Source organism: Malus sylvestris, chromosome 8 (assembly GCF_916048215.2).
Source record: "Malus sylvestris chromosome 8, drMalSylv7.2, whole genome shotgun sequence".
NCBI lineage: Eukaryota > Viridiplantae > Streptophyta > Magnoliopsida > Rosales > Rosaceae > Malus > Malus sylvestris.
The window spans coordinates 27,872,916-27,898,969 of NC_062267.1; the positions used below are offsets into that span (position 1 = coordinate 27,872,916).

The following is a 26,054-nucleotide window of genomic DNA, read 5'->3' on the forward strand; positions in this document are numbered from 1 at the left end:
AGTGAATGTAAATGAGACATGGTTATACTTAGAGACTCGTGCTGATAACGTGTTATAAAAATGTAAAAGTTATAGAGAGATAACCTTTATTCGGGACAGGAACGAAGCAGTTGCAGAGTATTATACTAACACAAGCTGTTGCAGAGGAAGTAATGTATATTATTACTATTAGATATTTTTCTCTTCCTTTTCTCTCTTCTTCTTATACACTCTTTTGCACAAATGAAGTGCTCTATTTATAGAGCCACTTCAATGGAAAATTACAAAACATTACTATTTAGCTTGTGAGTATATAGTACACACATGTGGGCAAACATACTCATTATTTACAACAAAAATAAATATATAAGTAAATAGTACCCGGAATAATTTTTTAAACTAAAATATCTTTTTCGTTAAAAATGAACAGTACCATAAATGATTTTTTAAGATTCCCTTTATTTTATACTTTCTCGCTTTACACTTGTTTATACCATATTTAGGGCCTCGTATATTTGGGCCTTGGGCCTTGTATTTGGGCCTCACACTAAAGCCCATACTTTGTAAAAGAGGAGGAGCCCCTTATTCTATAAAAGGGGACTCCTACCCTCATTCTAAAGGGGGCAAAAGAGCCAAGCCTAAGAAGGCTAAGAGAAGCTATCATTACATTCAGGAGAGACCTCACACCACCGAGGCTCTCCTCTCCCTTCTCTTCTTTCTCCTCCGGGGGACTTCCCCCAAACACTTGTATCCATACAATTACAGAGAAACAGAATCAACTACAGTGTGGACGTAGCCCAAACATTGGGGTGAACCACGATAAAATCCTTGTGTTCTTTGTGTTCTTCGTGTTCTTGAGCGTTTGTGTAGATTCACGGTCGGATTTACGTTGTTCCAAGACCTCCGGTTTTGTGCATCAACATTTGGCGCCGTCTGTGGGAATCGACACAAAAAACTATGTCGGTTCTCTTTCATTTTTTCACTTCCATCGTGAATCTGCAGAATCTGCAAATCTGCAAAATCCGTTTCAAACCTCCAAACACCACTCAACACAACTCAAGAAAACCTCAACTCATCGTTGTTTATTTCACAATGAGCTTCTCTGCTGCTTCAATCTCTGCCGTCTATCACGCATAATCACGTATCCTAATCTAACAGCTGAATACGACGGTAAAAATGATGTCGTTGAATGGCGCCATAGACCTGATGACGACGTTGGACGACATCCCGTTCGGGACGGGGTCGTGGTATCTCTACGCCGGCGTCTCATGCCTACTCGTCCTCTTCGCAGGGCAATTACTACAGGTTCAACGCCATGCAATCCCCGATCCAAAATACTGAGACCGGATCTGGAAGTTATCGGGAATGAGCGTCTAGAAACATTGAGGTGAATCCTCGTTGTGATCATTACCGCCTTCTTCCTCCTCGATGAGGTAATTGCTGCCATTTTTTTACCAGCGCCGCCGGAGCTCCTTCACCGGAACCAACTAGCGACACGGAAGTCCACGGCCTGAGCTTGAAATCAGAGGAAGACGAAGAAAGAGACCGGGATCGGTGCGACAAAGAAGCAGAGACCAAGAACGTCTCCAGTTTCGAGTACAACCACACCGAGAGCAAGATCTGACCCTTTCCTGATCTGTTGCAGATGCTTAAGGGTTACCACCGCATTCGTCGTTTACGAGGACATCTACGACGCCAAAACACCGTCTGAGTTGAAGGGATCAAACATTCAGAGAGCATCGCCGAAGTCTCACATGGCTCCCCCTAAATCATTCATACTGCCAGTCCCTGCATCCTGGTTACCGAGAGTGGCAGCCCCAGATTGAAGCTTTTGGGATATGTGGCGAAGAGAATCTGGAGCGTCGAGCCTACGGGTCCGCGGCGGCTCAGCTGCAGTACGACGAGAAAAATGTTTCCATTATTTTTTGGTTCTTTGCTTCAGTTCGTTGTTAAGGAAACCAAAGCCCTCCAATCCAAGCTCCACTGGAGATATCGCCAGAACTGAGGTTTACCCGTGAGGTTATTGTTTGGTTAGAAGAAAGGTCTGATGGATTTTGACGAGTACGATTATTTAGAGAAAATAGTAAAATTCACCACCAGACCAGGCAGAGGCAGGACAAGAGTCACAGCCGAACTCCGACTTCCCCAGCTCCACCACCGCGTCGAAGCAGGACCGTCGAGACCATCAAGGAAAACCTCGAGAACTGCCACCTCATAGCCGAAATCCGTTGCAATCGAGGGGACACCATGGGAGGTGCTGAAGCTGTGTATGACGGGGATGAACGTCTGGCTGTTCGTCCACAGCGAGGAAATCCCACCGGCCATTAAGCTCTACAGGGATTTTCAAAAAAAAAATAAAAAATATGGAAGAGTGGGGAACAAAAGCAGAAGAGCAGAAAAGAAAAGTACTTTGATGGGATTTTTACAGCTGGAGTACACCAGCTTGTGTTTCAAACAGCAGAAAAAGAAAAAAGAGGCGTGATAGTGGATGGGCACGACCAAGATGTCCAAGAAAAGCAAGTGGAGTTAACCCTTCAGTTTCGCCAAGAGACAGACAGAGATGCAGTGGGAACAAAAGTAGAAAAGAAAAAGGAAAAGGAGGAAAGGGTCTGAAGAAGTTTGTGGAGATGGCATGCGCCAATTGCACACCAGTGAAGCAATCCAGCCATCATGTCACTAAGAAAGCAAAAGTAGAAAAGAAAAAGGAAAATGGAGGCCCTCCTCGAGAGCACATGGGAGACAATGCAAAAGAAAAAGAAAAAAGTGGTGCAGTCATGGAGGGGTCATGTGCTCACAAAGAAGAAAAGCAAAAGCACTGACAAAAGCAATGCTATTGGCAGATTTAGATCAAAATACATTGCGCCTAGCCTACGCAGAAAAAGAAAAAGAAAGTGAAAAGAGAAAGCAAAGGGAAACACACGGGGACACTGCAAAAGCATGGAATAAACACCCCACCAGAATGATGTAATTTATTTTCCTTATCTTTCGGACACATCTGTATAAACCCCATCCGAGGGTAATATGTATAAACCCCATCAGAGGGTAAAAAAAAAAAAAAAAAAAAAAAAAAAAAGAACAACGACAAGCCCAAAATAAATGGGTTGGACTGGAATGTTGTGGAGGGCAAAGACCCATAAGCCCAAAATAGCACCAACCAGGTGATCAAAAGTACGCCTAGTACTTCAAGTCATACATGAGCATTACTCATGTCAATCATACATAAACATTCATGAGCATCACTCATGTCAACATTCATGAGCATCACTCATGTCAACATCCATGAGCATCACTCATGTCAATCAACATAAACATCCATAAGCATCACTCATGTCAACATCCATGAGCATCACTCATGTCAATCAACATAAACATGCATGAGCATCACTCATGTCAAATCAGCTTCAAAGACTTCATTTACAGAGCTCTAGCTTCAAAAGCTTCATTTACAGAGCTCTAGCTTCAAAAGCTTCATTTACAAGAGCTCTAGCTTCAAAGACTTCATTTACAGAGCTCTAGCTTCAAAAGCTTCATTTACAAGAGCTCTAGCTTCAAAGACTTCATTTACAGAGCTCTAGCTTCAAAAGCTTCATTTACAGAGCTCTAGCTTCAAAAGCTTCATTTACAAGAGCTCTAGCTTCAAAGACTTCATTTACAGAGCTCTAGCTTCAAAAGCTTCATTTACAAGAGCTCTAGCTTCAAAGACTTCATTTACAGAGCTCTAGCTTCAAAAGCTTCATTTACAGAGCTCTAGCTTCAAAAGCTTCATTTACAAGAGCTCTAGCTTCAAAGACTTCATTTACAGAGCTCTAGCTTCAAAAGCTTCATTTACAAGAGCTCTAGCTTCAAAGACTTCATTTACAGAGCTCTAGCTTCAAAGACTTCATTTACAGAGCTCTAGATTCAAAAGCTTCATTTACAAAAGCTCTAGCTTTAAAAGCTTCATTTACAGAGCTCTAGCTTCAAAGCTTCACTTGCAAAGCTTCACCTACAAAACTTCAGTGCAAGGTATACAAATACCACATCTGAACAACCGTCACTTCGGCCCATACATGGATTCAATTTGAAGTCTCCAGCCAACAGACTCTATTGACCGAAGACTTGGGGGACTACATTATGTATCATATATTGGGCCTCAACTGGGCCTCATAAAAAATACTTGGGAGACTCTAGCCCATCACTTATGTATTAAGGAGCGAGCCCTTATTCTATAAAAGGGACTCCTTCACTTTTAGAGAGCACTCATGAAAAATACTTGGGGGACTCTAGCCCATTATTTATGTATTAAGGAGCAAACCCTTATTCTATAAAAGGGACTCCCTCACTTTCATTGAAGATCACCCATGATTTATGTATTGAGGAGCGATCCCTTATTCTATAAAAGGGACTCCCTCACCACCATTAGAGAGCATCGCCGCCTACTGAGCAACCGTCTCACTGCGAGCATCAACTCTAACCCATCACTTATGTATTGAGGAGAGAGCCCTTATTCTATAAAAGGGACTCCCTCACCTTCAAACGCCACAAGCCGAGCCAAACAAGGCAACATAAGCTACAAGCAAAGCGGCCTCACAACATGTGCTACTTCTAGTTGAACATCATTTCAGATTGAGCACCGCCTCATATCGAGCATCAGTTCTAGACGACATTTAGTTACTTCGGCCCACACATGGACTGAATTTCAAGTCTCCAGCCAAAAGACTCTCTTGACTGAAGACTTGGGGGACTACTGTTTATACCATATTTAGGGCCTCGTATATTTGGGCCTTGGGCCTTGTATTTGGGCCTCACACTAAAGCCCATACTTTGTAAAAGAGGAGGAGCCCCTTATTCTATAAAAGGGGACTCCTACCCTCATTCTAAAGGGGGCAAAAGAGCCAAGCCTAAGAAGGCTAAGAGAAGCTATCATTACATTCAGGAGAGACCTCACACCACCGAGGCTCTCCTCTCCCTTCTCTTCTTTCTCCTCCGGGGGACTTCCCCCAAACACTTGTATCCATACAATTACAGAGAAACAGAATCAACTACAGTGTGGACGTAGCCCAAACATTGGGGTGAACCACGATAAAATCCTTGTGTTCTTTGTGTTCTTCGTGTTCTTGAGCGTTTGTGTAGATTCACGGTCGGATTTACGTTGTTCCAAGACCTCCGGTTTTGTGCATCAACAACACTCAAGTCTTTTTTTTTCCTTTTTCTTTAGCTCACTTTTAGTGCTCCACAGTTCATAAAGCAATTAAAAGGTTAAAAATGTCACTTAGCATTACATATCCGCGTAGATAAGCTCACACCAACCCGTCAATTTGAGATACAGTTTGGAATTTTCCTTGGATTTGGGCATCCAGGGCTAGCTCGCCCATCAGAAGGGCACCCTTCGGCTTCTGTGCAGAGTACCCGTTGGGACTGGTTTGTATTTCAAAAATAAAATTTCAAATCAACATCTCCACTATTGGATTAGTGCTTATATTTTATATATCGTTAAAAATGCTACATGTATCCCAATTATTTATTGGCGTTTTAATCAAAATAATCCTTAAGATTGATATAACTCCTTAATTGGTCTTTGAGGTTTAAAATCGATAGAACTGATCCCTGAGTTTGTCCGCCGTCGATCATTTTAGTCATTATGTGAGAAATCTATGTTAAAGTGAGGGTATTTTGTTAAATTTACCCTTCCCTCTCATAACACTAAATGATAAAATGACAAAAATACGCTTAATTTGTTGTCAAATTAATTTGGGTCATTGTTTATTAAATTGAGGGTATATTTATCATTTTGATCCTTATTTAACAGAGATTTTTCATGGAATGACAAATGTGATTGACCGTTAACAAACTGAGAGACTAGTTTTATCAATTTCAAATCTCAATAACCAAAATGAAAAATTATGCCAATATCAAGGATCATTTTGACTAAAATGCCTTTATATATATATATTTTTTTTTTACAAGAAAACAACACGAACACGATAAACACGACCAGTTTGCCAGACTATTTGTGGGGTCCACAAGAAATGGCAACAGTAGAAGGAGTTCCCAAAGGAAGAGGATCCCTTCGAATCCACTCTGTGGGAATCCTAGGGATCCCTACATCCTAACCGTTCATCGTGTGGCCAGCTTTCGTCAGATACTATTTGTGTTTAATTTTAAATAAAAAAAGTCAAATAATTTTTTACTGTACAATACACAATGAATGATTATGATCCCCACAAAGTGGATCCAGATGGGATCCAATTCCGTTCCCAAAATTGGGGTCGTACGGATGAGATAATGAAATTTAGCAACAATTGGGCTCGGGTTGGGAGTGGTTTTGGTTCCTAAATTCTAAATTTTGGGTTTTAGCAACATACATTAGAATTGGTCTAAATGCCTTAAAATTTGGAACCCAAACATGCCCTTATTTCCTCTAGTGACGTTTAATATTGTCATGTAACTCCATTTTTCATTGCTTTTGATATCCACGTCACTTATAAAGAGACACACTTATCAAACACATTATATTTTATTTCACAACTGATTATTCGAAATTAACTACAATATTTATATGTATTTAATACAATTCTCATTTAACAGTAAAAAATAATTCATGTGAATATACGTATTTAATACAATCACAATCTGCCACTTAGTATTACGTCTTAGTGGCATTCCTATTCACTTATAAGCGAGAGGTCTTAATTTTATGTTTGAGCCAAATGCCAATTCGAACCAAATCATCATGTTAAGCCCATGTGAGACTTAAGACTGGTTTGACATTGCTTAAATTTACAAAATACTCTTACACTACTTTTTTTTACTAAAAAGTACTTTTAACATTGTAGTTTACCAAACACTTATCTGTTTATTTTGTAGAAACAGTTTTGACAAAAAAAAAAAGCATAGTAATCCCAAACTAGCCCGTAGCAAGGCCCAAGTTGAACATTAGTGAAACAACTTATATTGGGTAGTACGGAGTGTGGCCCTGTGGGCTCGTCACTTAAACCTTACTTGTTAAACAGAAAGCATGGTCTGCATTTGCAGAAGCTAGTAGGGAATAGTAATGGAGGTCGAGACGGAGAGGACGAAACCTGCTGCTGCGTTCATGGCCTTTGGTACCAAAGGCGATGTCTATCCAATTGCTGTAAGTCATCATCCCTTTCTCCCACTCATTCTTTCCCTTTGGTTCCCGAGAAAATGCAAGAAATTGAAACATTGCCAGAATCTAATGACGGTTTTTGCTTCTGCGGTTTGCACTTTGCAGGCCATTGCGGCGGCTTTTGCTTGTGACCAGATACTGTACGATGTCGTCCTTATCACGCATTCAGCACATGAGGTTTGTTTGATAGTATACTATATATGTGTATGTATGTATGAACACTTCAAACTCGATATTTAGAGAACAACCCAATATACTTTGTACACCAAAGGAATTTTACAATTAAGAATTAATTAGAGCATGACGATTCGATAGGGGAGGGTTTAATTTTTTATTTTTTATTTCCCTCCAATTGAGCTTTCGAAGTGTTTTTCTATGAAAACTTATGATTGTAGGGGTCTTTTTTCTAATTTACTAATTGTTTTTGTAATTGGTTGGTTGTTGTTGTGACTTGTAATGCAGAACTTACGTTGTCATTTAGCCGAAAAACATGTTTCGTATCTTCCAATTTCATCACCACCTGTTGTCCCAATCCATCGGGAACATGATAGTACAGAAGAACCAGGTTCAGATTGCTCGGCTACTCTCTTGTTGTTGTTCTCTCAGCATGTGTAAAGTTGTCATTGGATGTTTTGTTTTACCAGGTTCTTTGGAGAAAATCATGTTTTCTGCTGAACACAGACAAGAATGTTGTTTGGCAGTGGAGAAGATATTTGGATCAGGCCCGAGCATGGAGGGTGATTTTATACTGATCAATTTCTTTGCTTTGGTACTTCCTTATTGCTGGTTTTTCCACTCTTTATCCTTTCCGTAACTTACGTCATAGGCATCTGTTCTATGGATGAATACATTGTGCATGAAAGAAGAATAAATTTTGAAAGGCTATATACAGGGATGTCAAATATTAACAAATAGAAGTTTTGTATGGTTATCTGGTTTTCCATTCAAGTTCTTACGTAGGTTTTATTGCCGGCTCAAACATCTTGAACATCTGCATCTCAAGTTAGCATTATGTTAAATTTTATTTGACCCTAAATAAGTATTGCATCCAACTAGACTTTCTGACAGTAGGTATAATGACGAGATATCTAAATTGGTTTCAATTGCTTGATGGTCAAGGAAGGATGGAGTATTGCAGAACTTTTTCATGTCCGTTGCATAGTTGCTGCTCCTTATGTTGTTCCATATAGGTACTAAACCTTTTGTTTTATTTTATTTAAGTTGAATATTGATCTTATGTAACAATCAATGTATATATGGTGACTGGCCAGCCTCAACTGTACGCGTTTTAATATGGAATCTCTCATGTTTATGAAGATCTTGGAGAGGTGGGGGATTAATATTAGGGCCACTTTGAAATTCTACTGCATAATGAGTTCCACTGATCATATAGAAAGGAAAATCAGTATTTGACTTTGTGTTTAATTGTATGAAGATGCATATAGGGTAGTGCTATCCACACACCCATTTTTACTTCTCACACACCCCTCTCAATTTTTCGGTTTTCAAATCGAATGAATTGAAGAAGATCAATGGCCAAAAATTAACAAGGGTGTGGAAGAAGAAAAAATGGATGTGTGAATAGCCTACCCTACATATAAAGTCAGGAAGCAATTATTCCATATCCTCATTATCAAATAACTAGAGCAACACTATTGTGTATAGGTATATAGAAAATCCAAGGAATAATGTAAGAACTTGTAAGTAGCTATAACGTTTTGAAGTTCTGGCTTGATGATTTGTTGCTGCTTCAAATTATGTTCCAGTGCACCTTCGTCGTTTGAGCGCCAATTTGAAAAAGAACTTCCACTTTTATATAAATACCTACAGGAAGCTCACAACACTAAGGTACTTTATTGTTTGTAGAGTAATATTTGAAATAATGTTGATGTAAGTGGTATTGATCTGCCTTAGGAATTGATGGTGTACAGCATCGCTAACAAGTGAATTTCAATTTTAGTACCTTGTCTATGTAATATAAATTAAGTTTGTTACCTGCAAAAATAACATTCTTCTTTTCAATTTTTATATGCACATAGGTTTGTTGGAAAGATGTGATCCACTGGATGTGGCCGCTTTTCAGCGAGTATTGGGGATCCTGGAGATGTGACGATTTGAATTTGAGTCCTTGCCCTTTTACGGTTAATATCTTTGACTTGAAACTCCTTAATGCATTCAGTGTATTGTAACAGTAGTTCTTGAGGACCAACGTTGACACATTTGGTATTTTTTCTGCAACGAGTTCTTCACTCATCAAATGAAGTTTGTACCACCTTAGCTGAAAATTGTCTATCACATATCTGCTGTAATTATATTTGAACTTGTGTAATTGTTTCTTTGTCAAATGCAGGATCCAGTAACAGGTTTACCCACTTGGCATGATAGGCCTCCATCTCCGCTTCTTCTGTGAGTTCCGAGTTTTCCACTTGCACATAGGGTACAAGTAACAAATTTACAATTCTGGAGAGAGAGGGTTTACCCACTTGGCATGATAGGCCTCCATGGCTCCATCCCCCCCTTTTCTTTGAGTTCTGAGGTTTCAACTTGCACATAGGCATAGGTAACAAAATGAACATTCAAAAACATTCAAAAGCAGAGAGAGAGAGAGAGAGAGAGAGAGAGAGAGAGAGAGAGAGAGTACCCACTTGGCATGATAGGCCTCCATGGCTCCATCCCCCCTTTTTCTTTGAGTTCTGAGTTTTCAACTTGCACATAGGTATAGGTAACAAAATGAACATTCAAAAGCAGGACCCAGTAACAGGTCTACCCACTTGGCATGATAGGCCTCCATCCACCCTTTTTGTTTGAGTTCTGAGTTTTCAACTTGCTCATAGGTATAGGTAACAAAATGATTTAAAAGTGTTGATTATCTTTCTGCAATTATCTGGTAAATACTGTAGATTTTAAAGTTCCATGTGAAAAATGGCTAGTTTTCCATGCATCTATTCAAATAAATGTGTGTTATTTATTTAATTCTTTGCTGGAAGAAGTTATTTATAGTTTCTATTCTGAAGATTTTCCTCACTGTGTGACAGGTATGGATTTAGCAAAGAAATAGTCGAGTGCCCTGGTATAAATGTTTATACAATTTTAAACTTGTACAAATTTCTTTTATGTCTGTATTGTACAGTTGTACTACTGAATTCATAGGTTTGATATAGGATACTTGCGAAGGTGATGGTTTTGCATATCATGCAACTAGGTAGAAAATCAATCTCTAGCTAACATTCTCAAATCCCTTTTATTTACTGCTCTTGCTTTAGCCTTTTTAAATCTCTTACCTTCTAACTTTGTTGTAGCCCTAAACTTTTTACACAGGTTGCACCAAGGTGCTCCTAAACTTTCTACTTAAAAAAATTGCCCAGAAAAGTTTTGTATTGTTTCATTTAGTGGGATGAGAGGAATTCAGTGATGAGAATGAATAATAGTCCCTTTAGAGATTAAGTAGAAGCATATTCATAATGCAATCATCGTTGAAGGCTTGGAGCCAAGACTTATAGAGAAATCTGAGAAAAGCCTAAGAAATGACTGAGGAAGATTTTGATAAACAGTGAAAATGGTGCTAAAAACTCTGTTAAAGGGTTAAAGCAGAATAGGAATTGGTCAGATGATATTTTCTTTTACTTCTAAGGTCTATATTATGAGTTCTTGCATACTTCCCTAAACAAATCATTAATTACCTTAGCCCATAAATATTACTCATGGGAAATATAAAAGGCTCTTGAACTCTTTTCTGATTTTCAGACGCTTATCTCAGCATCATTAATTTGTTATGTGTCATTTTCTCTGTGAAACAACTCGTCCCTGAGTATTAGTTTTTTATGATAGCTTCTTCATCTTCTCTTTCATCGTGCTGAGAAAATTTGTCACTAGTTTGAAGCATAGAGGATGGAGTCAATCCCCAATTTTTGGGTGCCTACTTCATAAGTAGTTTCATATTTAATGAAGACAAAGATAATGTTATTTTCCCGAGGTGCACTGCTTTGTTATCAAACTTACATGGTCTTTCCAAGAGTAGATGGCAGGATTCTGTGTCAAGCACGTCACACAAGGGATTGTTTGAACTACTGTGCGAAGCTTACTTTGATTGCTTTCTTGAACTTAGTGATTCTGTATGACCATGGATATGATTGCACTTCAAGTTCACTTTTTCTATATCTTCACAGAAAACCTCAGAAAGGTTTCTTGGCATTATGGCAATGATTCTACAATCTCTAGAAACTAGGGTACGGATTCAGTAAGGATATGTCAATAAGATAATATTATTAAGTTCAATGCTAATCATACATGACCCCTTTGTCCAGGCACCCTATTTATGTTTCCTCACCACACAAAAGAAAACACAAAAAGTTGCAAATTATACTATTTACATCATTCATAATACTATCTTTGCTCTCATTTTCCTCACGTGTAAATAATACAGCATCCCATTCTTGTTCAGCAAGGAAAAGATTTGCATTTTCTTATATGGTTTTCCCATATATCTTGACTGTAATAGTGGTGTCACGCTAGAGTGTCGGCGAAAATCCTAAAGTCAGAGTTGACAATAGCCAAGGGATATTTCAATTTTGGATACATATAGCCAAGGGATACTCCATACCTAAAATTTAGGAGTGCTTCACAGCTTAAATAGCTTCCCCCGGTCATTTTATGCTGAGTGATTTTTACTATAATCAATGCATGCGACTTTATCATTTATTAATTTTTCGTAAATGCTACGGTAGATCCTGTCTCTTCTTTTGAATATGGTCGATCTGGTCAAGTGGTCAGTCACGTTTTGTTCCTACTATGTCAAAATTCTCACTGGTTTTTAGCACTTTGACAGGTTATTGGCCATCAAATGTTCGGGTTTGTGGCTTTTGGTTTCTCCCAAATGAATGGCAGTTTTCGTGTAAGCAGTGCAGTGAACTTTCCAGAATTGTTTCTTCAGAGCGTCTTTACACAAAAGATGAAATGTGTTCAGCTCATGTTCAGTTAGAATATTTTTTGAAGACCCCAGTGTCTATGCCACCTATTTTCATAGGCCTGAGCTCAATTGGAAGGCAAGTTCTTTCTCTAATTGGTTCCTTAGCTACTTCTTTAATGCATTCTCAGAATTTACTTTACAAGAATATGAGGGACTCTGGATGTAATTGAATTATTACATGCTGTAGTCTTGCGCTATATATAATTAGCTTTCTTTGTTCTCCTTTGTACAGGTTAATGCACGATCAACTCGTATGATTTACTGAAATACTGATATCTGAGTTTCCCATTGTGCATGCAGCATGGGATTTTTAAAAAACACTCAAGCGTTTCTTCGTCTTCTCCAAACTGTCTTAGAGATAACAAATTACCGCTTTATCCTCTTTACAGCCGGCTACATACCTTTAGATGCAGCAATCCGAGCAGTTGCTGCTGAGTCATCACCATATGTAACCCACAAGCAGTTTAATGACGAGTGCATTTCTCTCTTCAATGACCGACTCTTTTGCTTTTCTGGGTGAGCATCTCGTATTTATAAGAATATAAAATGAGCATTTTTCTCTTGAAACTTGTAATGTTTGTGAATGTTTATTGGCAAACTTACTTGGAAACAATAACCTTGTGAGGATATTTGGAAAGAAAAAAGTATGTAAGCTATTTCAAAACTAAAAAAAATAAAAAAAAAAACTATGCAAAAAGCTTCTTGTATGACCATCTCATTCCGATCTGCTCCCACCTGAATGTGTTTGTGATAGCAAAATCACATTTTTTTTTTCTCTTAACATGTTGCATGTAGTTACAGGACTTTAATATTTGATAACAACATAATTACTCTTCACTGTGTTTATAGTTAGTGTATGCAATAGTAAACATGGATTGCACCCTCACGTAGCCGTTTGTAACTTCTTACTACCGTATTGTATAAAAGCTGTTTGCATGGCATTTGTTGACTTCTTGACTTTATGTAGTAGACTCCTGTGTATCGTGGTGTTACCTTAACTAAGGTTGACTACTGTGTACTCTTGGTATTAACCTTAACAGTTAACACCAAGATACATAGGAGTCTACTACATAAAAACCAACAAATGCCATGCGCACAACTTTTATATAGAAAAGGCATATTACCCAAAGTTGTCCTTGAGATTGACATAACTCCTAACTTTGGTCCCAGAGATTTGAAATCAATAGAAGTAGTCCCTGAGTTTATCAACCGTCAATCATTTTGGCCATTCAAATAAGGACCAAAATGACAAAAATATCCTCAATTTAATAAATAATGGGCCAAAATGGTTTGACAAAAAAAATGAGGCTATTTTTTGTCGTTTTGATCCTTCTTTAACAGAGATTTTTTACGGAATGACCAAAATGATTGACAGTGGACAAACTCAGGGACCACTTCTATCAATTTTAAATCTCAGGGACCAAAGTGAGGAGTTATGTCAATCTCAGGAACCATTTTGGCTAAAAAGCCTATAGAAAAGGCTAAGTAACTGAGGTAACTGGTTCTCATAATAACTAAATTTCAGGAATCTCTTTTAAGTTGTTTATGACTAGCACTTATTTGGAACTTTATTAGACTCTGGATTGATATGTTAAAGGAAAATTTAGAAAGGTTGTAGAGGATCATATTTGTTCATCCAATCAATTAAGTAGATTGTCCAAACCACTCAAGCGTTAGAATGAGAGAATCCGGAAGGCAGAGTGTGTGTGAGACAGAAGAAAGGGATAAGAGTGTTTCCTTGTTTTCTCGTTCTTGTCCTTTCTAGTTGTTCATCAATTCTTGAAGCTTGATAATATATTTTTGTTGTACCGTTGATGATATAGTGGAGATTCGTTGTTGCTGCCTTCTTAAAGTTATAGCCTAATGTACTTAATTCTTGGCGTTCTTCATCTTCTTGCTTATTTTTTTGTGTTTTTTGAGTTTGATCTTCCCATCCTTAAATTTCAAAACACAGTAAGTTGCAGTGGGTTGGCCTCTGGTTATTCTTTACCTCTGCTAAATAATATTTTATTTCCTTGTTGAATAGAACTGTACCGTACAAGTGGCTGTTTACTCGATGTGCCGCTGCAATTCATCATGGGGGAAGGTGAGAGTGCTCCAACTCGTATTATATGTTCACTTAATTGCTGATTTTTTCAATGCTGTTCTAATTGTTCTAATTGAGCCTATCAATTTCTTTTTTCCTCTCAAATTACTTCAACATTTTGTAGTAATATGTAACAAGCAAAGTATTGACTTTTTATTTCCTGTTTCCTGTAAATGTGGAAGTGGCACTACTGCTGCAGCACTATTGGCAGGAATCCCACAGGTTAGTTATGGAAGTACATGCATCTCTATATTCGATCATGAACATATGTTTTCTTTTGTTAATCAAGTATATCAGTTATAACAGTCAAGAGGCAAAAACAAATTGCAGGTAGTCTGTCCATTTGTGCTAGATCAGTTTTACTGGGCTGAAAGAATGTTTTGGCTTGGAGTAGCACCTGAGCCATTGAAAAGAACCCATTTACTTCCAGAAGAAAGTGATGAGAAAATAGCGGCAAATTTTCTATCGAGGGCCATACATGATGCATTATCCCCTGAAATTAAAGAACGTGCTGTAGAAGTTTCTAAGAGAATATCTCTTGAGGTAACACTTACTCTTGAATTATGAAATTAATAATTGTTGGTAGAAAGACCGCACATGTAGATTTATATATCCTTGAATTGGAATATTTTATATGAGTTATGTCCCGTTCTGTCACTCATAGGATGTGCAAAGTTACTGTATAATTCCTATTCCTAATCCATCACCTTCCTCACTCCCTTTCTGAAGTGTCATTACGGCACTGTAATTTGAAATAGATTTGGCAGAAGGGGGAGGAAGAAGAAGGGGACTTTATAGTTTATAGTAGCGTGCAACATGTTTTGTTTATGTTTTTCAATGTTCAACGTGATATGTGTAATCTGTGATGCCATTCAATGCGTCTACAAAATTTGCGTTGAAATGTTTTCTTTGCATGGAAACAAATATTTTCTTTAGAGGTCGCACTTGGTGTGATGGCAAGTGCCTTCGCCCATGAGCGGTAGGTCTCGGGTTCGAGACTTGGGAGCAGCCTCTCCATAAATGGGGGTAAGGCTAGCCGACGTTCACCTCTCCCAGATCCTGCGTAAAGCAGGAGCCTTGTGCACTGGGTACGACCTTTTTTTTATTTGTAATTTTCTACTAGGTTGGATATTCCTAGTTTCCATCACCATCGATAGTTTGGAGATCTGACTTTTATTTTGTGGTGGGTCTCTGAAAATTTGACCTGAGAACATGAATAAAAGTTGCTACAAATCTAATCTACCAAATAATGTTTTACTTTTCAGGATGGTGTCTCAAACGCGGTCAAATATATCAAGGAAGAGATCATTGGTGGTTCAAGCTAATCATTCGCAATCTCTTGCACTGGCCTTCGAACATAGTTTTCAGCAATGCGGACAGGAGATTCTGAAAATGGTGGAAATGCTTACTGCGCGAAGTTTTCTTCGTATAAAGATTTGGAGGAACTAATGATGTCTGTAAGAAGTTTTCTTACTAAGGATGCCTAAATCATGTGTGCCGTCGGTGTGTCAACTGTCCATGTACTTTGAAAAGTGGAACAGATGAAAGGGTGGCATGTTTCTATGAAAGAAGATATATGGAGCATATGAAGCAGCTTGTGTTTGATATTTGTTACTTTGAAAGAGATGGTTGTACATCTAACTCAGTTGAAAGGTTAGAGCAGAAACTGTTAACTTGACGGAAAAAGAGAACCGCCATTTTATCTCCACGAGTGCTTCTACCGTACACTTGGCGTATGAGATGCACTGATTATCTCTAGGAGTGTTTATATGGTCTGGTGATATTCATCCCCACTTGTAAGTGAAATGTCTTATATTCGAATCTCGTGGATGGCGAATTCGATACTAAATTAGGTTGCCCATTGTGTGGCTTAATCGAACTTCTTCTTCCCGTAATGTAAAATATATCGTTGCACTCAAAAAAAAAAAAAACAAACAAAACAAAACCTTATGGGCCACATTATTCCCTCCAATTTAGTGGGCTTGCATTTCGATTTATTAATGAAAGATCTGTAAGTAATTTTAAATCTACACAAGAAATTCAATATTTTATTACACTTAGGGATTTTTTTTTTAATTTTTACATGAAATTGCGGATTCAATAATCTAATGTTTTACTTTTAGCACTGTAAAAACAGAGATAAAAAGATAAACCACGAGTGCAAATTTAAGGGTAAAAACTCATGAGCTTTGCTCTCGGGCGCATGAAAGGACAAAAGATTGATTGGTTAGCGTTCCAATGTGCGGAGAAGAATTTCTATAAGACTCAGCAACCCAAGGACTATATTTACAAGGCTGTATTATTTTATAAGCTCAACTTCAATTAGGGGTTAGGAGTTGATGCTAGAGAGACTATCTACTTGAATAATTTTTCGTAGACCATTGACTACATGATGTGGCAATTGATGGTAAGATTCATTGTTTAAAGGATAATGCTATTTACACATTATTCTTTACTTCTCACACAACCTTGTTAATTGTTGTTCATTAATATTCTTCAATTCATTTGATTTGCAAGGTGAAAATTGAAAGAGGTGTGTGAGAAGTAAAAATAAGTGTGTGGATAGTACTATCTTGTTTAAATTATTATAAAAAATATCCAACTATCAACGACGCGTCACTTAGTCTACAAAATATAGTTTAATAATATGATCTCCCTAGTATTTTCCGGTGGTGAAAATGTATTTAAGGGTTTACCTTTTTTTTTTAATGAATATGGATTTCTAATATAGAGATTGGTACAATAGGTGGATCGAGAGAAATAAAATCATATCTTTCTCTAAGGAAATAAATATTATATTTCTAAATGTGATTTGGAATAAATTAAAATCATATCATTACAAAATCTTAAAACATTAAATTCCAGATTGACCTTCTGTAATACTATTCATCTTTATTCACCTATAAAAAGTGAACAAAAACCACATAATTGTATGCAAACTTGTCCGATTTACTGTAAAAATATTCATCTTTACTCTTTTTACATTTACCATCTGTCATTTTTCGACCTGCAACAGTCAGAAAATGGCTTCTCAGGTTAGAGGCAGTGCAGTTGTTACCGCAGTAATAGTGATAGGGTTGTGCATGGCGCTGCATGGTGGGATTGCTCATGCCAAAACCTTCATCGTCGGAGATGATGCTGGCTGGACCTTCAACGTTGAGGACTGGACCAAGGGCAAGACCTTTGCTGCCGATGATACATTGGGTAAATTTTAATTTAACTTCTCGCCAACTTATATATTTGTACGGGTTTGTTTGATAATTGTTTTCGTTTTGAGTTTTAGTTTTAGTTTTTACCTTTTGTTTTCGACGTATGAGAAAAGGATATTGAGGAAAGGAGAAATTAAAAAGAGAGGCGGAGATAGAGGAAGAAATCTAGAGGAATTGATACGAACACAATTTCGAAAGTGCACCAGTTGAAATGGTTTTTTTGTTTCGTTTTGTGCGTTTTTTCTTATATATATATATATATATATCTTCTGCATCTCTCTTATTTTTCATTTTTGCTCTCATTTGTTGTATTTGCAGTGTTCAAATACAATAAGGACCTGCACAATGTGGTATTGGTAGATGAAAATGGTTACAAAACATGCACAGCCAGCGGCAAAGAATTCCCGCCGGGAAACAATGAAATCAAACTTGCGCGAGGACAATACTACTTCATCTGCGGTGTTCCTGGCCACTGCGATCGTGGCCAAAAGATAGCAGTCACTGCTAATTAATAATATTAATAATAATTAATTACTTTAATAATAATAATGTCTTGCTTTAATAATATATTAAGAATTGTATGAGGCAAAAACCTTGACTCAATGTCTTAAGTTTAAATAAAATTAGTGAACTGTGTTTGTTGTCTGAATCGTATTTCATGACCAATCTCTCTTTTTATTTGATTTTTCTACGTTTCCAACAAAATTTGTATTTTTCCATGGAAAAAAAAAAGGAAAAGAAACATATGCATTGTTGGATAGAATAATATTAGTCAATTTACCCCTAAAACTTGTAAGATGTTACCAGTGTTATTCCTGTATTCTAATTCTAACAAATTTTCCAATAAACGCTTACAATTGGTTAAGTTTCGCCCCGCAGTTAAATTTTCGTAACTGTCATCTAGTCTTCCGTTTAATCTCCATGTGATCCTCTTCAAAAGGCAAAAAAGGTCATTTTCTTCCCTACCCTCTTCTCTTTCCTTTTCTCCACCTACGTGCAATGGCCCAATAACACATCATCTCCGCAACAGTAACAATATAACCGTCGTCAACTCGTCGCCACCGCCATCATCAACATAGTCTATTGTTCTTGAGAAATGCTTCAGTCTGTCTCATTCCTCGAACAAAAAAAAATTTCGGGATCCCTATCAACCAAACTAATATTTTGTTTCAACGAATGAGTAACCATTACCTATTTCCAAACAACGAGGGCACGGTAATTGCACATTTAGTGTGCTACTACCTTACTACCAAAGGGATGAGATGCCAATGCATCTATCAGCAATAGATCCTTTGGATTCAACATCAATCATGTTCCAACCTCGGATCCTCGGTGAAGAACATTAAGAAACTGTGCAAATGGTTAAAAATAGATATGACAAAAAAAAAATTTACAAAGGCTGGCTATTATTTATTTTGCTTGTCCAAATAGGGTGGAAAATAGTTGAGAAAAATAAAATTCAGGTTAGCCGTCAATTTGAGGAGAGATTCTTCAGTGTAACTAGCACACATATGATACACCACGTGTTATTATATAAATAGTAAGATATATGTGTTAAACTTAAAACAAAAAATATTTTTAACTACTTACATAAAAACTTATTGTGTATCACGTGTTCCCGTCATAATTAAAAATTTCTCTAATTCCGGTTACGTGCCAAAATGTGGTGCGTAACCACCTCCAGCCTGACCGACAGCAATCAGCAGTTGCATCCATCATCGACACATTACTTAGGTCTCACTCACCCTTCACCCTTCACTTCACCCTTCACCCTTCACAGTTCACCAACTCTCCTCTCTCTCTCTCTCTCTCTCTCTCTCTCTCTCTCTCTCTAACCTCAAACGCCAGAGCTCAACGAGTCCAATCTCCAAAGAGTATGGATTTCACAATCCAGGTTAGAGCAACGAGGAGAAGAAGAAGAAGCAACGGCATTACCCATGGCATTTTCTTGACGCTGTCTCTGCTCCTCCTGCTATCATTCCTTCCAAACCCATCAAACGCCTCGATCCACGTCTACGACAACCAAACCTTCAGAGAAGTCGGCAACGCCAACCTTCTCTCCGGCGGCAGCGAAGGCATCGCCGCCACTCTCTCCGCCCGTTCTTACATTCGGTAATGCTTTAGCATTTGTATTTCTTTCAGCTTATTGCTAGACCTGTGTACAATTTGCTTCGTTCAATTTTATTGGGTTTTTGTAATGTTGGACATGTGCAAGATTTTAGATTTTTGAATTTTGAAGTGGGTGATCGATTTGGGTATTTCTACTTTTGTTTTTGTAGCCAATAAAATGTGTTCTATGAAGGGGGTAAAGCTTATTTCAATCTATCTGAATGTGGGATGGACCACAAGTGGGGAAATTTAGTACAGTATAGTAACATTCTCAATGAAGGGTTTAGTATAAACATTGGGTTTTAGTTAGTAGCATCCAACTACGTTTTCGATGCAAATTAATGATCAATTACATTTACCAAGTCACTAGTTTATGATGACTGACATGGACGATGAATGCAAAATATGGTGTAACTATGATCCTGCAGAATCCATGGACATGACAGAGAATAAAAGAAGGATTTCTAGAAATTGTTTCGCGGAAAGTATGGTGTGCAAAACTAAATTCACAAAAAGTTTTTCTTGAAGCAGCTGAAGTAGATCTTCTAGTTTTATTTATTGTAAGCATCATTTCTTAGTCTCAGAGTGTCCTCACATTGCCATCCACCAAGTGCATAATCATTCTTTTTGGCGGGGACCTGAATAAGTATTAAGGACGCTGCTTTATATTGTGCAGACAATGTAACTGAATTCATAGTCCGATACATTTACATGGTGCGATTTATTTGACAGCAACATAGTTTTGTTGTATGTGCACATTGCTCCCTCGTTCCTGCCTCTCCTCACTAAAATTTTTTTTTTATCATCACTTTTGTCTCTGACATTTCTGTGTGGAACAGATTCGAGAATATCACCTTCTGGAGGAGCAAGGATGCTGCTGAGAAGCTTTCAGACATGGAGCATAGTACTGGGTTGATACAAGTTATAATATTTGAGACAGCTGATCGGAATAATATCGGTGGTTCTGCTTATGGCGGACAAAGAGCTATATGTTGCACTCCTGATCTTGCTAAGATGGAAGGTTGTAAGCAAGGTGAAGTCATCAGGAGACCTTCTGCAACAGATAAGAATTGGCCTATTGTTTTAAATGTACAGTTCAGTGGGAACTACCTGTACACAAACATGGATTATCAAGAGATTTTAATCCCAAAAACTGGGATGTATAACTTGTTTTTTGTAGCATGTGATCCAAAACTAAAGGGACTAACTATGAGCGGGAAGACTTTGTGGAAAAATCCTGATGGTTATCTACCGGGTCGAATGGCTCCACTAATGAAGTTTTATGTGTTTATGACACTTGCTTACGTGTTGCTTGGAATAATTTGGTTCACTCAGTATGTGAGGTTTTGGAAGGATATTCTGCAACTTCAGCACTGCATCACAGCTGTTATTGCTCTTGGGTTGTTTGAGATGATTCTTTGGTATTTTGATTACGTAAATTTTAATAATACAGGGATGAGGCCAATTGTTGTTACAACATTGGTTGTCACAGTTGGAGCTGTGAGAAAAACATTTTCCCGTCTTCTTATCCTCATTGTTTCAATGGGTTATGGTGTGGTGCGGCCCACTCTCGGGGGCCTTACCTCAAAGGTGTTTCTCCTTGGAATAACATTTTTTCTGGCCACAGAGTTGCTTAATATCACGGAGTATGTGGGGACAATCAATGATGTATCTGGAAGAGCAAGATTGTTTCTAGTTCTTCCTGATGCTTTCTTGGACGCATTTTTGATATTATGGATTTTTACTTCTCTCTCAAAAACACTAGAGCAGCTACAGGTATACAATTTTGAATTCCTCTATTTAAGTTACATTGGCATTGTTGTTTCTTGATTTCTTGCTTTACTTGTATTTTATTTTCGCCGTAACATAGCAGTTATAAATGTTGAACTATATATTCTTCTCAGGCAAAGAGAAGCTCTGTCAAATTGGATATGTATAGGAAGTTCTCAAATGCATTAGCAGTCACAGTCATTGCCTCGGTTGCATGGATAGTGTATGAGGTATGGTTTTATTTATCTTAAACTAGGTCCAGGTAAAGAATGAGTTACTGCATCCTTGGCTTACTTGAAAATTTTGTTCAAGTGTTTCATATCTTCAACCTGCACAAATTTGACGTACAAACACTGAGGATTCTGAGTGTGTTTTGTCTATTTGAAAATATACTCATATCAAGGCTTCAATTGAAGCCAAATTGGAATCTTAGCAATTCACCATATGAAATTAAATAGGATTGCATATGATTATGTACTCACCACTGTTCCTTCATGGCTTCTGATTTTGCGCCGAGATCCCCCTGGTCAAGATTATGAGGTTACTGAGTTACACTAGAAATCTTGCAGTTGAAAAATATCACCACCTTTTGTCTGGTTAATGTAAAGAAGGCATTATGAGTAGCAGACTAGCAGATTATGTTGGCAGACAGACAAAGTGATACTCGTATGGTGTAGTGTCTATATACTGTACTATTATTATGCATGCTGCATACTTTTTCTCTTGCTTTTTTTTGTCGGTTTTGAACTTGGGTTCTTTGTATGCCTGTGTCTTATCCTTTCAAATTTTTATCTTCTTCGTGGGTTTGAATATCTACTAGACGTTTGACAAGCCTCCGCTGGCAGGTGTACTTTAAAGCAACAGATCCATTCAATGAGAAGTGGCAGAGTGCTTGGGTCATCACTGCTTTATGGGATATTCTTGCGTTTGCATTGCTGTGTGTGATCTGCTATCTTTGGGCTCCATCTCAGAGTTCTCAACGGTGCGTTATACTCTTGTACTCCTATATAGTCAATATAATCCTTAAGTTGAATCCTTTTGCTAGGGAAATAAGGTGTCCTCAACGGAGAGTATGTTGCTTACTTTGGATCCGCTTGCAACTTTTCTGCAATTTGTATTGTCACTTATTGAACCAATAGATGCCAGAGTATACGGACTTAAATCATCATGTCAAAGTGTCAAGCATCCACATGCTTTTTTAGGTTCATTATTGTTTGGATTTTAATGCAATTGATGGAATGTTTCCCTCATTCATGACATCAGGAACTCTATCTGTAACTGACATTGCTCGTTAGATAAATTCCTTCATGTCGTAGAATTCTTAGGGTTCCCTTGGACCCGACTGAGCTGATTTGAACTGCCAAATGTCCATAGGTATGCTTACTCAGATGAAGTGGGAGAAGAGTCTGATGACGAAGAATCTCACTCTCTTACAAGGGCCAAGCTAGCGGGTGATATCAGCTTAGTCAAGCAAGACAACATTGAAAGCACCGAAGATTTTGATGAAGATGATACAGAAGACAAGAAGGAATGATGTTTCAACGACGACCTTATATTGAACCGTTCTCTTCATACAAGTTCATGGAGGCCGACATGGCTTAACGCCCCTCAACTAACTTAAGCAATGTCCCGTTGGCCCCGTCAACTTGGCATGCAAAGAGGTGTTGTAAAATTTTTGCTACTTTCAACTTGGTCGAATCAAAAGGATCCAGGTTTGTTTCCCCTGTTCTCGAAGCTAATTTCGTTTTGTTGTATATGTAAAACCTTAGGTTGTCCACAAAGTTTTACAAGAGTAGATGGAGTCATGAAAAGAAAGAAAAGGGTTGTGTATTGAAAAGCACATTTAAGCAATTGTAATCTTGACTAGTCATCATGTTTTGTAATTTTGCTCTAAAGGATGAATCACTGTCTTTTCTTTTGCACTTGTCATCTTCCTTTTCATTTCTTTTCTTTTACAATATTTCTCTTCCATTAAAAGAGAAATGAGATAATGAGATAAATTGAAGAACTTAATTTTTATAGGCATTTGTCGATTTTTCCCTTGAACTTTAATTTTAGCCGATTATCCCTCTGAACTTTTATAATTAGCCAATTTCTCCCTAATGTTAGATTTTAGAATTTTTCATTCAAGTTTCAATCTGTTTTGGTCACATGACAAAAGTTTGAGAGTAATAAAATAATTTTATTCCTAATGTAGACAACATGTCGCTTTTTTCTTCTCGTCGCTAGTTAACTCCATACACTTTTTGTTTGAATCGGCCATGGGTATCTAATTAGCAACTACAAAGTATAGGTTTTGCACCCAATTTAAATTAAGTTGAGGTTTGCTCGTCAAAAAGCTTTAGAGAATGCGAGTTACAAAAATAGCAGCAGTCGCATTCAATCTCTCACAAAACTTGCTGCCTGATCCACCTAAATACAGAGGTTTCAAAGGTGCTTCTTTTCTTTATCTACCAAGTTGGAGTCTTTAAGCAACATCCATTGTTTTGCATTGGCGTACAAAGTAAGAAACACGAACTGGGTGAAGCAAACGAGCATTACCAAAGCTTCGAAAAGGAAAGGATACCGGACGGGAGGATGCACGCTTAAATAAACAACATGAAGAACGACAGAGCACAAGTGACCAAAACTAATAAGGAAACGAACACCTGTTGTGCGTAAAGCGCAAACAAAAGAAACCAAGAATGTCTTGATTCTTTTTACAAAATAAAAGAAAAAAACAGAAGCTCAAAATTATGCGAGCTGACAAAATTAACTAGTGTCTTACCCCCAAGAAGTCTTCCGTTGAATGAACATATGGCCACCAGACAACAATAAATGTTCCTAAGACCACAATGCCAAGTTTTAACACTTCCAGAAGTGGATACCGACGCCTTAGGCATTTACCCAGGAGATGACTGAAAAATGCAGGGGCAAAATATGCACTCATCCGCAAAAAATCATATCGTGTTCAACAAGTAGATATCACCGAGCAGAAAGACAAAGATGTGATCACATTTAACTTCAGTTCAACAATTTCATTTTTCAAACCGTAGTTAAGTGAGGAAATACAACTGTCGCTATTCGCTAAGAATATAGAACGAAACTTAAACAACCATTATGCAGATTTAAAACTGAATTAAAAGATACCTGTTTGTGGTTGAGAGCAAGACTGTATAGGACACAGGCTACAAGATCTTTGTCCGAAAGAACAGAGGAAATAGCTCCCATAGTCAGACCCAAGCTGGTGCAATTGTACTGGCAAAAAATCAATAAGAAATAAGATTGTAAATTTAAACAGTTCAGAGTAACAACCACAAAAAATTTCATGGATGCCGAATACGAAGAATGCAATGGAAAAATGAACTGTAAACCTGGAAATGACCATGGTCAATCAGGATGAGACACGGATTAAGTAAAATAATCGCGATATGCCACGCTATGTCACTCCTTCGGCGACTTGGGTTTTGACCAGCATAGTAAACAAGAACAAAGTATAAAACTGCAGGAAAGAACACCAAGGCATCGGAGGACAACACTGTCCACCTCATGAGAAGTTTTCCCAAATAAGACTCATGGCCACGGGAAGCGAAAAGCGCAACTGTGTCAGGACTGAAATATCTGAGGAAAAGGCCATGAACATAACTCTGATAGGCAGTGAGAGGAGGGTAGTCAAGACCCCAGTATCTGAGATCATTGACCGTATTGTTTCGATACCAATCCTTGATTGGCAGATTGAGTGTGATCTCCATCCAATGCCTCTGAGCTTCAAAGTCCCCATATTTGGGAGGATTTCCAGCACCAGAGTAAGGATGAACGATACCGCGACTCGGACCAACAACGAAAACAATGCAATGGACAAGAATGAAGCTGTGATTCCCCTGTGGATCAACCACCACCAACCACCATCAGGATTAAAACTTAAACTTTGGGGTCAAAAGAGAGTTGGTCCAAAAGGAGGAGAGAAAGCCGAAGCCCAGAAGGCAGAAAAGGCCTTTCCCGATTAGGTGCAGATCATTTGCACCACTTGCTCACTTGCCTAGGGACCAAGTGGTATAGACCAACCAACTAATCAGCCCAAAAGTACTTTACAGTAGCAGTACAAGTAAATAGCTGATGAGTCATCATCCATCAAACTGCATTCGGGCAAAATTATTGCTACAAGGGGCCAAACTGAAGTGTCTATAAAATAAGAAAGAGAAATCAAAGATAGAGACACTCAATCAAACAAACAAATACAAGCACAAACTCTGCTCAAAGCCAGATTTGCCTTCAAACGAAACTGTAGTCAGCCCAAGCCTTCATCCATTTCGGGATAAACCCTCACCAAAAGTCTTTGTAATAGTTCAGCTACCTTGTCCTAAGCTTGCTATAGTATTGATTTCTTTCTGTAAACTCATCTCTTTACCCCCTTTCTAAAAGCTCTCAAACCCCTTGATAAACCACAAAGATAGGAAGTTGTAAGATGATCAGCCTTGCCTGACAAGATTAAACCTTGCCCGACCCTCTTTGTTTTTGTCTTTTCATTCATTAGCCTAGCAATATGTTGTATACTTCAAGTTGTATTCAAGTTATTTCTAGTAAGATAGACTATTAAAAGACTCCCTCAGCTCTTGAATCCGATTTGAATATGTCTTCATAGTTCAAACCAGATCTAAGTTCTAAGCTCTTGGGCATGTAAGATTGATCATTTAAAAGTCTTTGGCTTCAAGGCATAAAAAAAAACCTTATGTGGACTTAACCCATCCACGACAAGCTTTGATAACAAGAAGTCTGAAGTTACTTGGGGAACAAGTAATCGATCTATTTCTTAGTTTTATTTCTATT

At 37.9% G+C, this 26,054-nt stretch overlaps 4 protein-coding genes and 1 long non-coding RNA gene across 5 annotated transcripts; 3 read left to right on the forward strand and 2 right to left on the reverse strand.

Annotated features, from left to right (window-relative positions):
* Positions 1–6,947: 6,947 nt before the first annotated feature.
* LOC126631162 (sterol 3-beta-glucosyltransferase UGT80B1) lies at positions 6,948–16,062 on the forward strand. Its single transcript, XM_050301318.1, has 15 exons — positions 6,948–7,093; positions 7,214–7,285; positions 7,571–7,673; positions 7,753–7,877; positions 8,228–8,298; positions 8,875–8,956; positions 9,148–9,249; positions 9,459–9,514; positions 10,144–10,178; positions 11,934–12,150; positions 12,375–12,590; positions 14,101–14,160; positions 14,343–14,382; positions 14,491–14,703; positions 15,426–16,062. The coding sequence occupies exons 1-15, from the start codon at positions 7,013–7,015 to the stop codon at positions 15,483–15,485; spliced, it is 1,533 nt and encodes a 510-aa protein (XP_050157275.1). The 5' UTR covers positions 6,948–7,012; the 3' UTR covers positions 15,486–16,062.
* Positions 16,063–17,183: 1,121 nt separating this feature from the next.
* Positions 17,184–18,003, forward strand: LOC126631169 (basic blue protein-like). Its single transcript, XM_050301324.1, has 2 exons — positions 17,184–17,364; positions 17,688–18,003. The coding sequence occupies exons 1-2, from the start codon at positions 17,184–17,186 to the stop codon at positions 17,879–17,881; spliced, it is 375 nt and encodes a 124-aa protein (XP_050157281.1). The 3' UTR covers positions 17,882–18,003.
* Positions 18,004–19,040: 1,037 nt separating this feature from the next.
* On the forward strand, positions 19,041–23,170 carry LOC126631161 (uncharacterized). The gene is made up of 5 exons (XM_050301317.1): positions 19,041–19,481; positions 20,318–21,254; positions 21,383–21,478; positions 22,094–22,230; positions 22,623–23,170. Exons 1-5 carry the CDS (start codon positions 19,246–19,248, stop codon positions 22,780–22,782), a joined length of 1,566 nt encoding a protein of 521 aa, XP_050157274.1. The 5' UTR covers positions 19,041–19,245; the 3' UTR covers positions 22,783–23,170.
* Positions 21,392–21,881, reverse strand: LOC126631170 (uncharacterized). The gene is made up of 2 exons (XR_007626261.1): positions 21,731–21,881; positions 21,392–21,577 (listed from the first exon to the last, which is right to left on the reverse strand). It is a non-coding gene; the product is annotated as an uncharacterized LOC126631170 (long non-coding RNA).
* Positions 23,171–23,603: 433 nt separating the features above from the next.
* LOC126631504 (probable dolichyl pyrophosphate Man9GlcNAc2 alpha-1,3-glucosyltransferase) lies at positions 23,604–25,135 on the reverse strand (the record flags this gene model as incomplete). The annotated part of the gene is made up of 3 exons (XM_050301623.1): positions 23,604–24,177; positions 24,378–24,485; positions 24,602–25,135. Coding segments are annotated over 3 exons (816 nt in total), but the record flags the coding sequence as incomplete, so codon positions are not given.
* Positions 25,136–26,054: the final 919 nt, after the last annotated feature.

Excerpts from the sequence above, each read along its gene's own strand:
- LOC126631162 (XM_050301318.1), top strand. The coding sequence starts at position 7,013 with ATGGAGGTCGAGACGGAGAGGACGAAACCTGCTGCTGCGTTCATGGCC. Across the intron at positions 10,179-11,933 it reads AGAAATAGTCGAGTGCCCTG|GTTATTGGCCATCAAATGTT; the intron begins GTATAAATGTTT and ends GCACTTTGACAG. Across the intron at positions 12,591-14,100 it reads CGACTCTTTTGCTTTTCTGG|AACTGTACCGTACAAGTGGC; the intron begins GTGAGCATCTCG and ends CTTGTTGAATAG.
- LOC126631169 (XM_050301324.1), top strand. The coding sequence starts at position 17,184 with ATGGCTTCTCAGGTTAGAGGCAGTGCAGTTGTTACCGCAGTAATAGTG. Across the intron at positions 17,365-17,687 it reads TGCTGCCGATGATACATTGG|TGTTCAAATACAATAAGGAC; the intron begins GTAAATTTTAAT and ends TTGTATTTGCAG.
- LOC126631161 (XM_050301317.1), top strand. The coding sequence starts at position 19,246 with ATGGATTTCACAATCCAGGTTAGAGCAACGAGGAGAAGAAGAAGAAGC. Across the intron at positions 19,482-20,317 it reads TCCGCCCGTTCTTACATTCG|ATTCGAGAATATCACCTTCT; the intron begins GTAATGCTTTAG and ends TGTGTGGAACAG. Across the intron at positions 21,255-21,382 it reads AAACACTAGAGCAGCTACAG|GCAAAGAGAAGCTCTGTCAA; the intron begins GTATACAATTTT and ends TATTCTTCTCAG.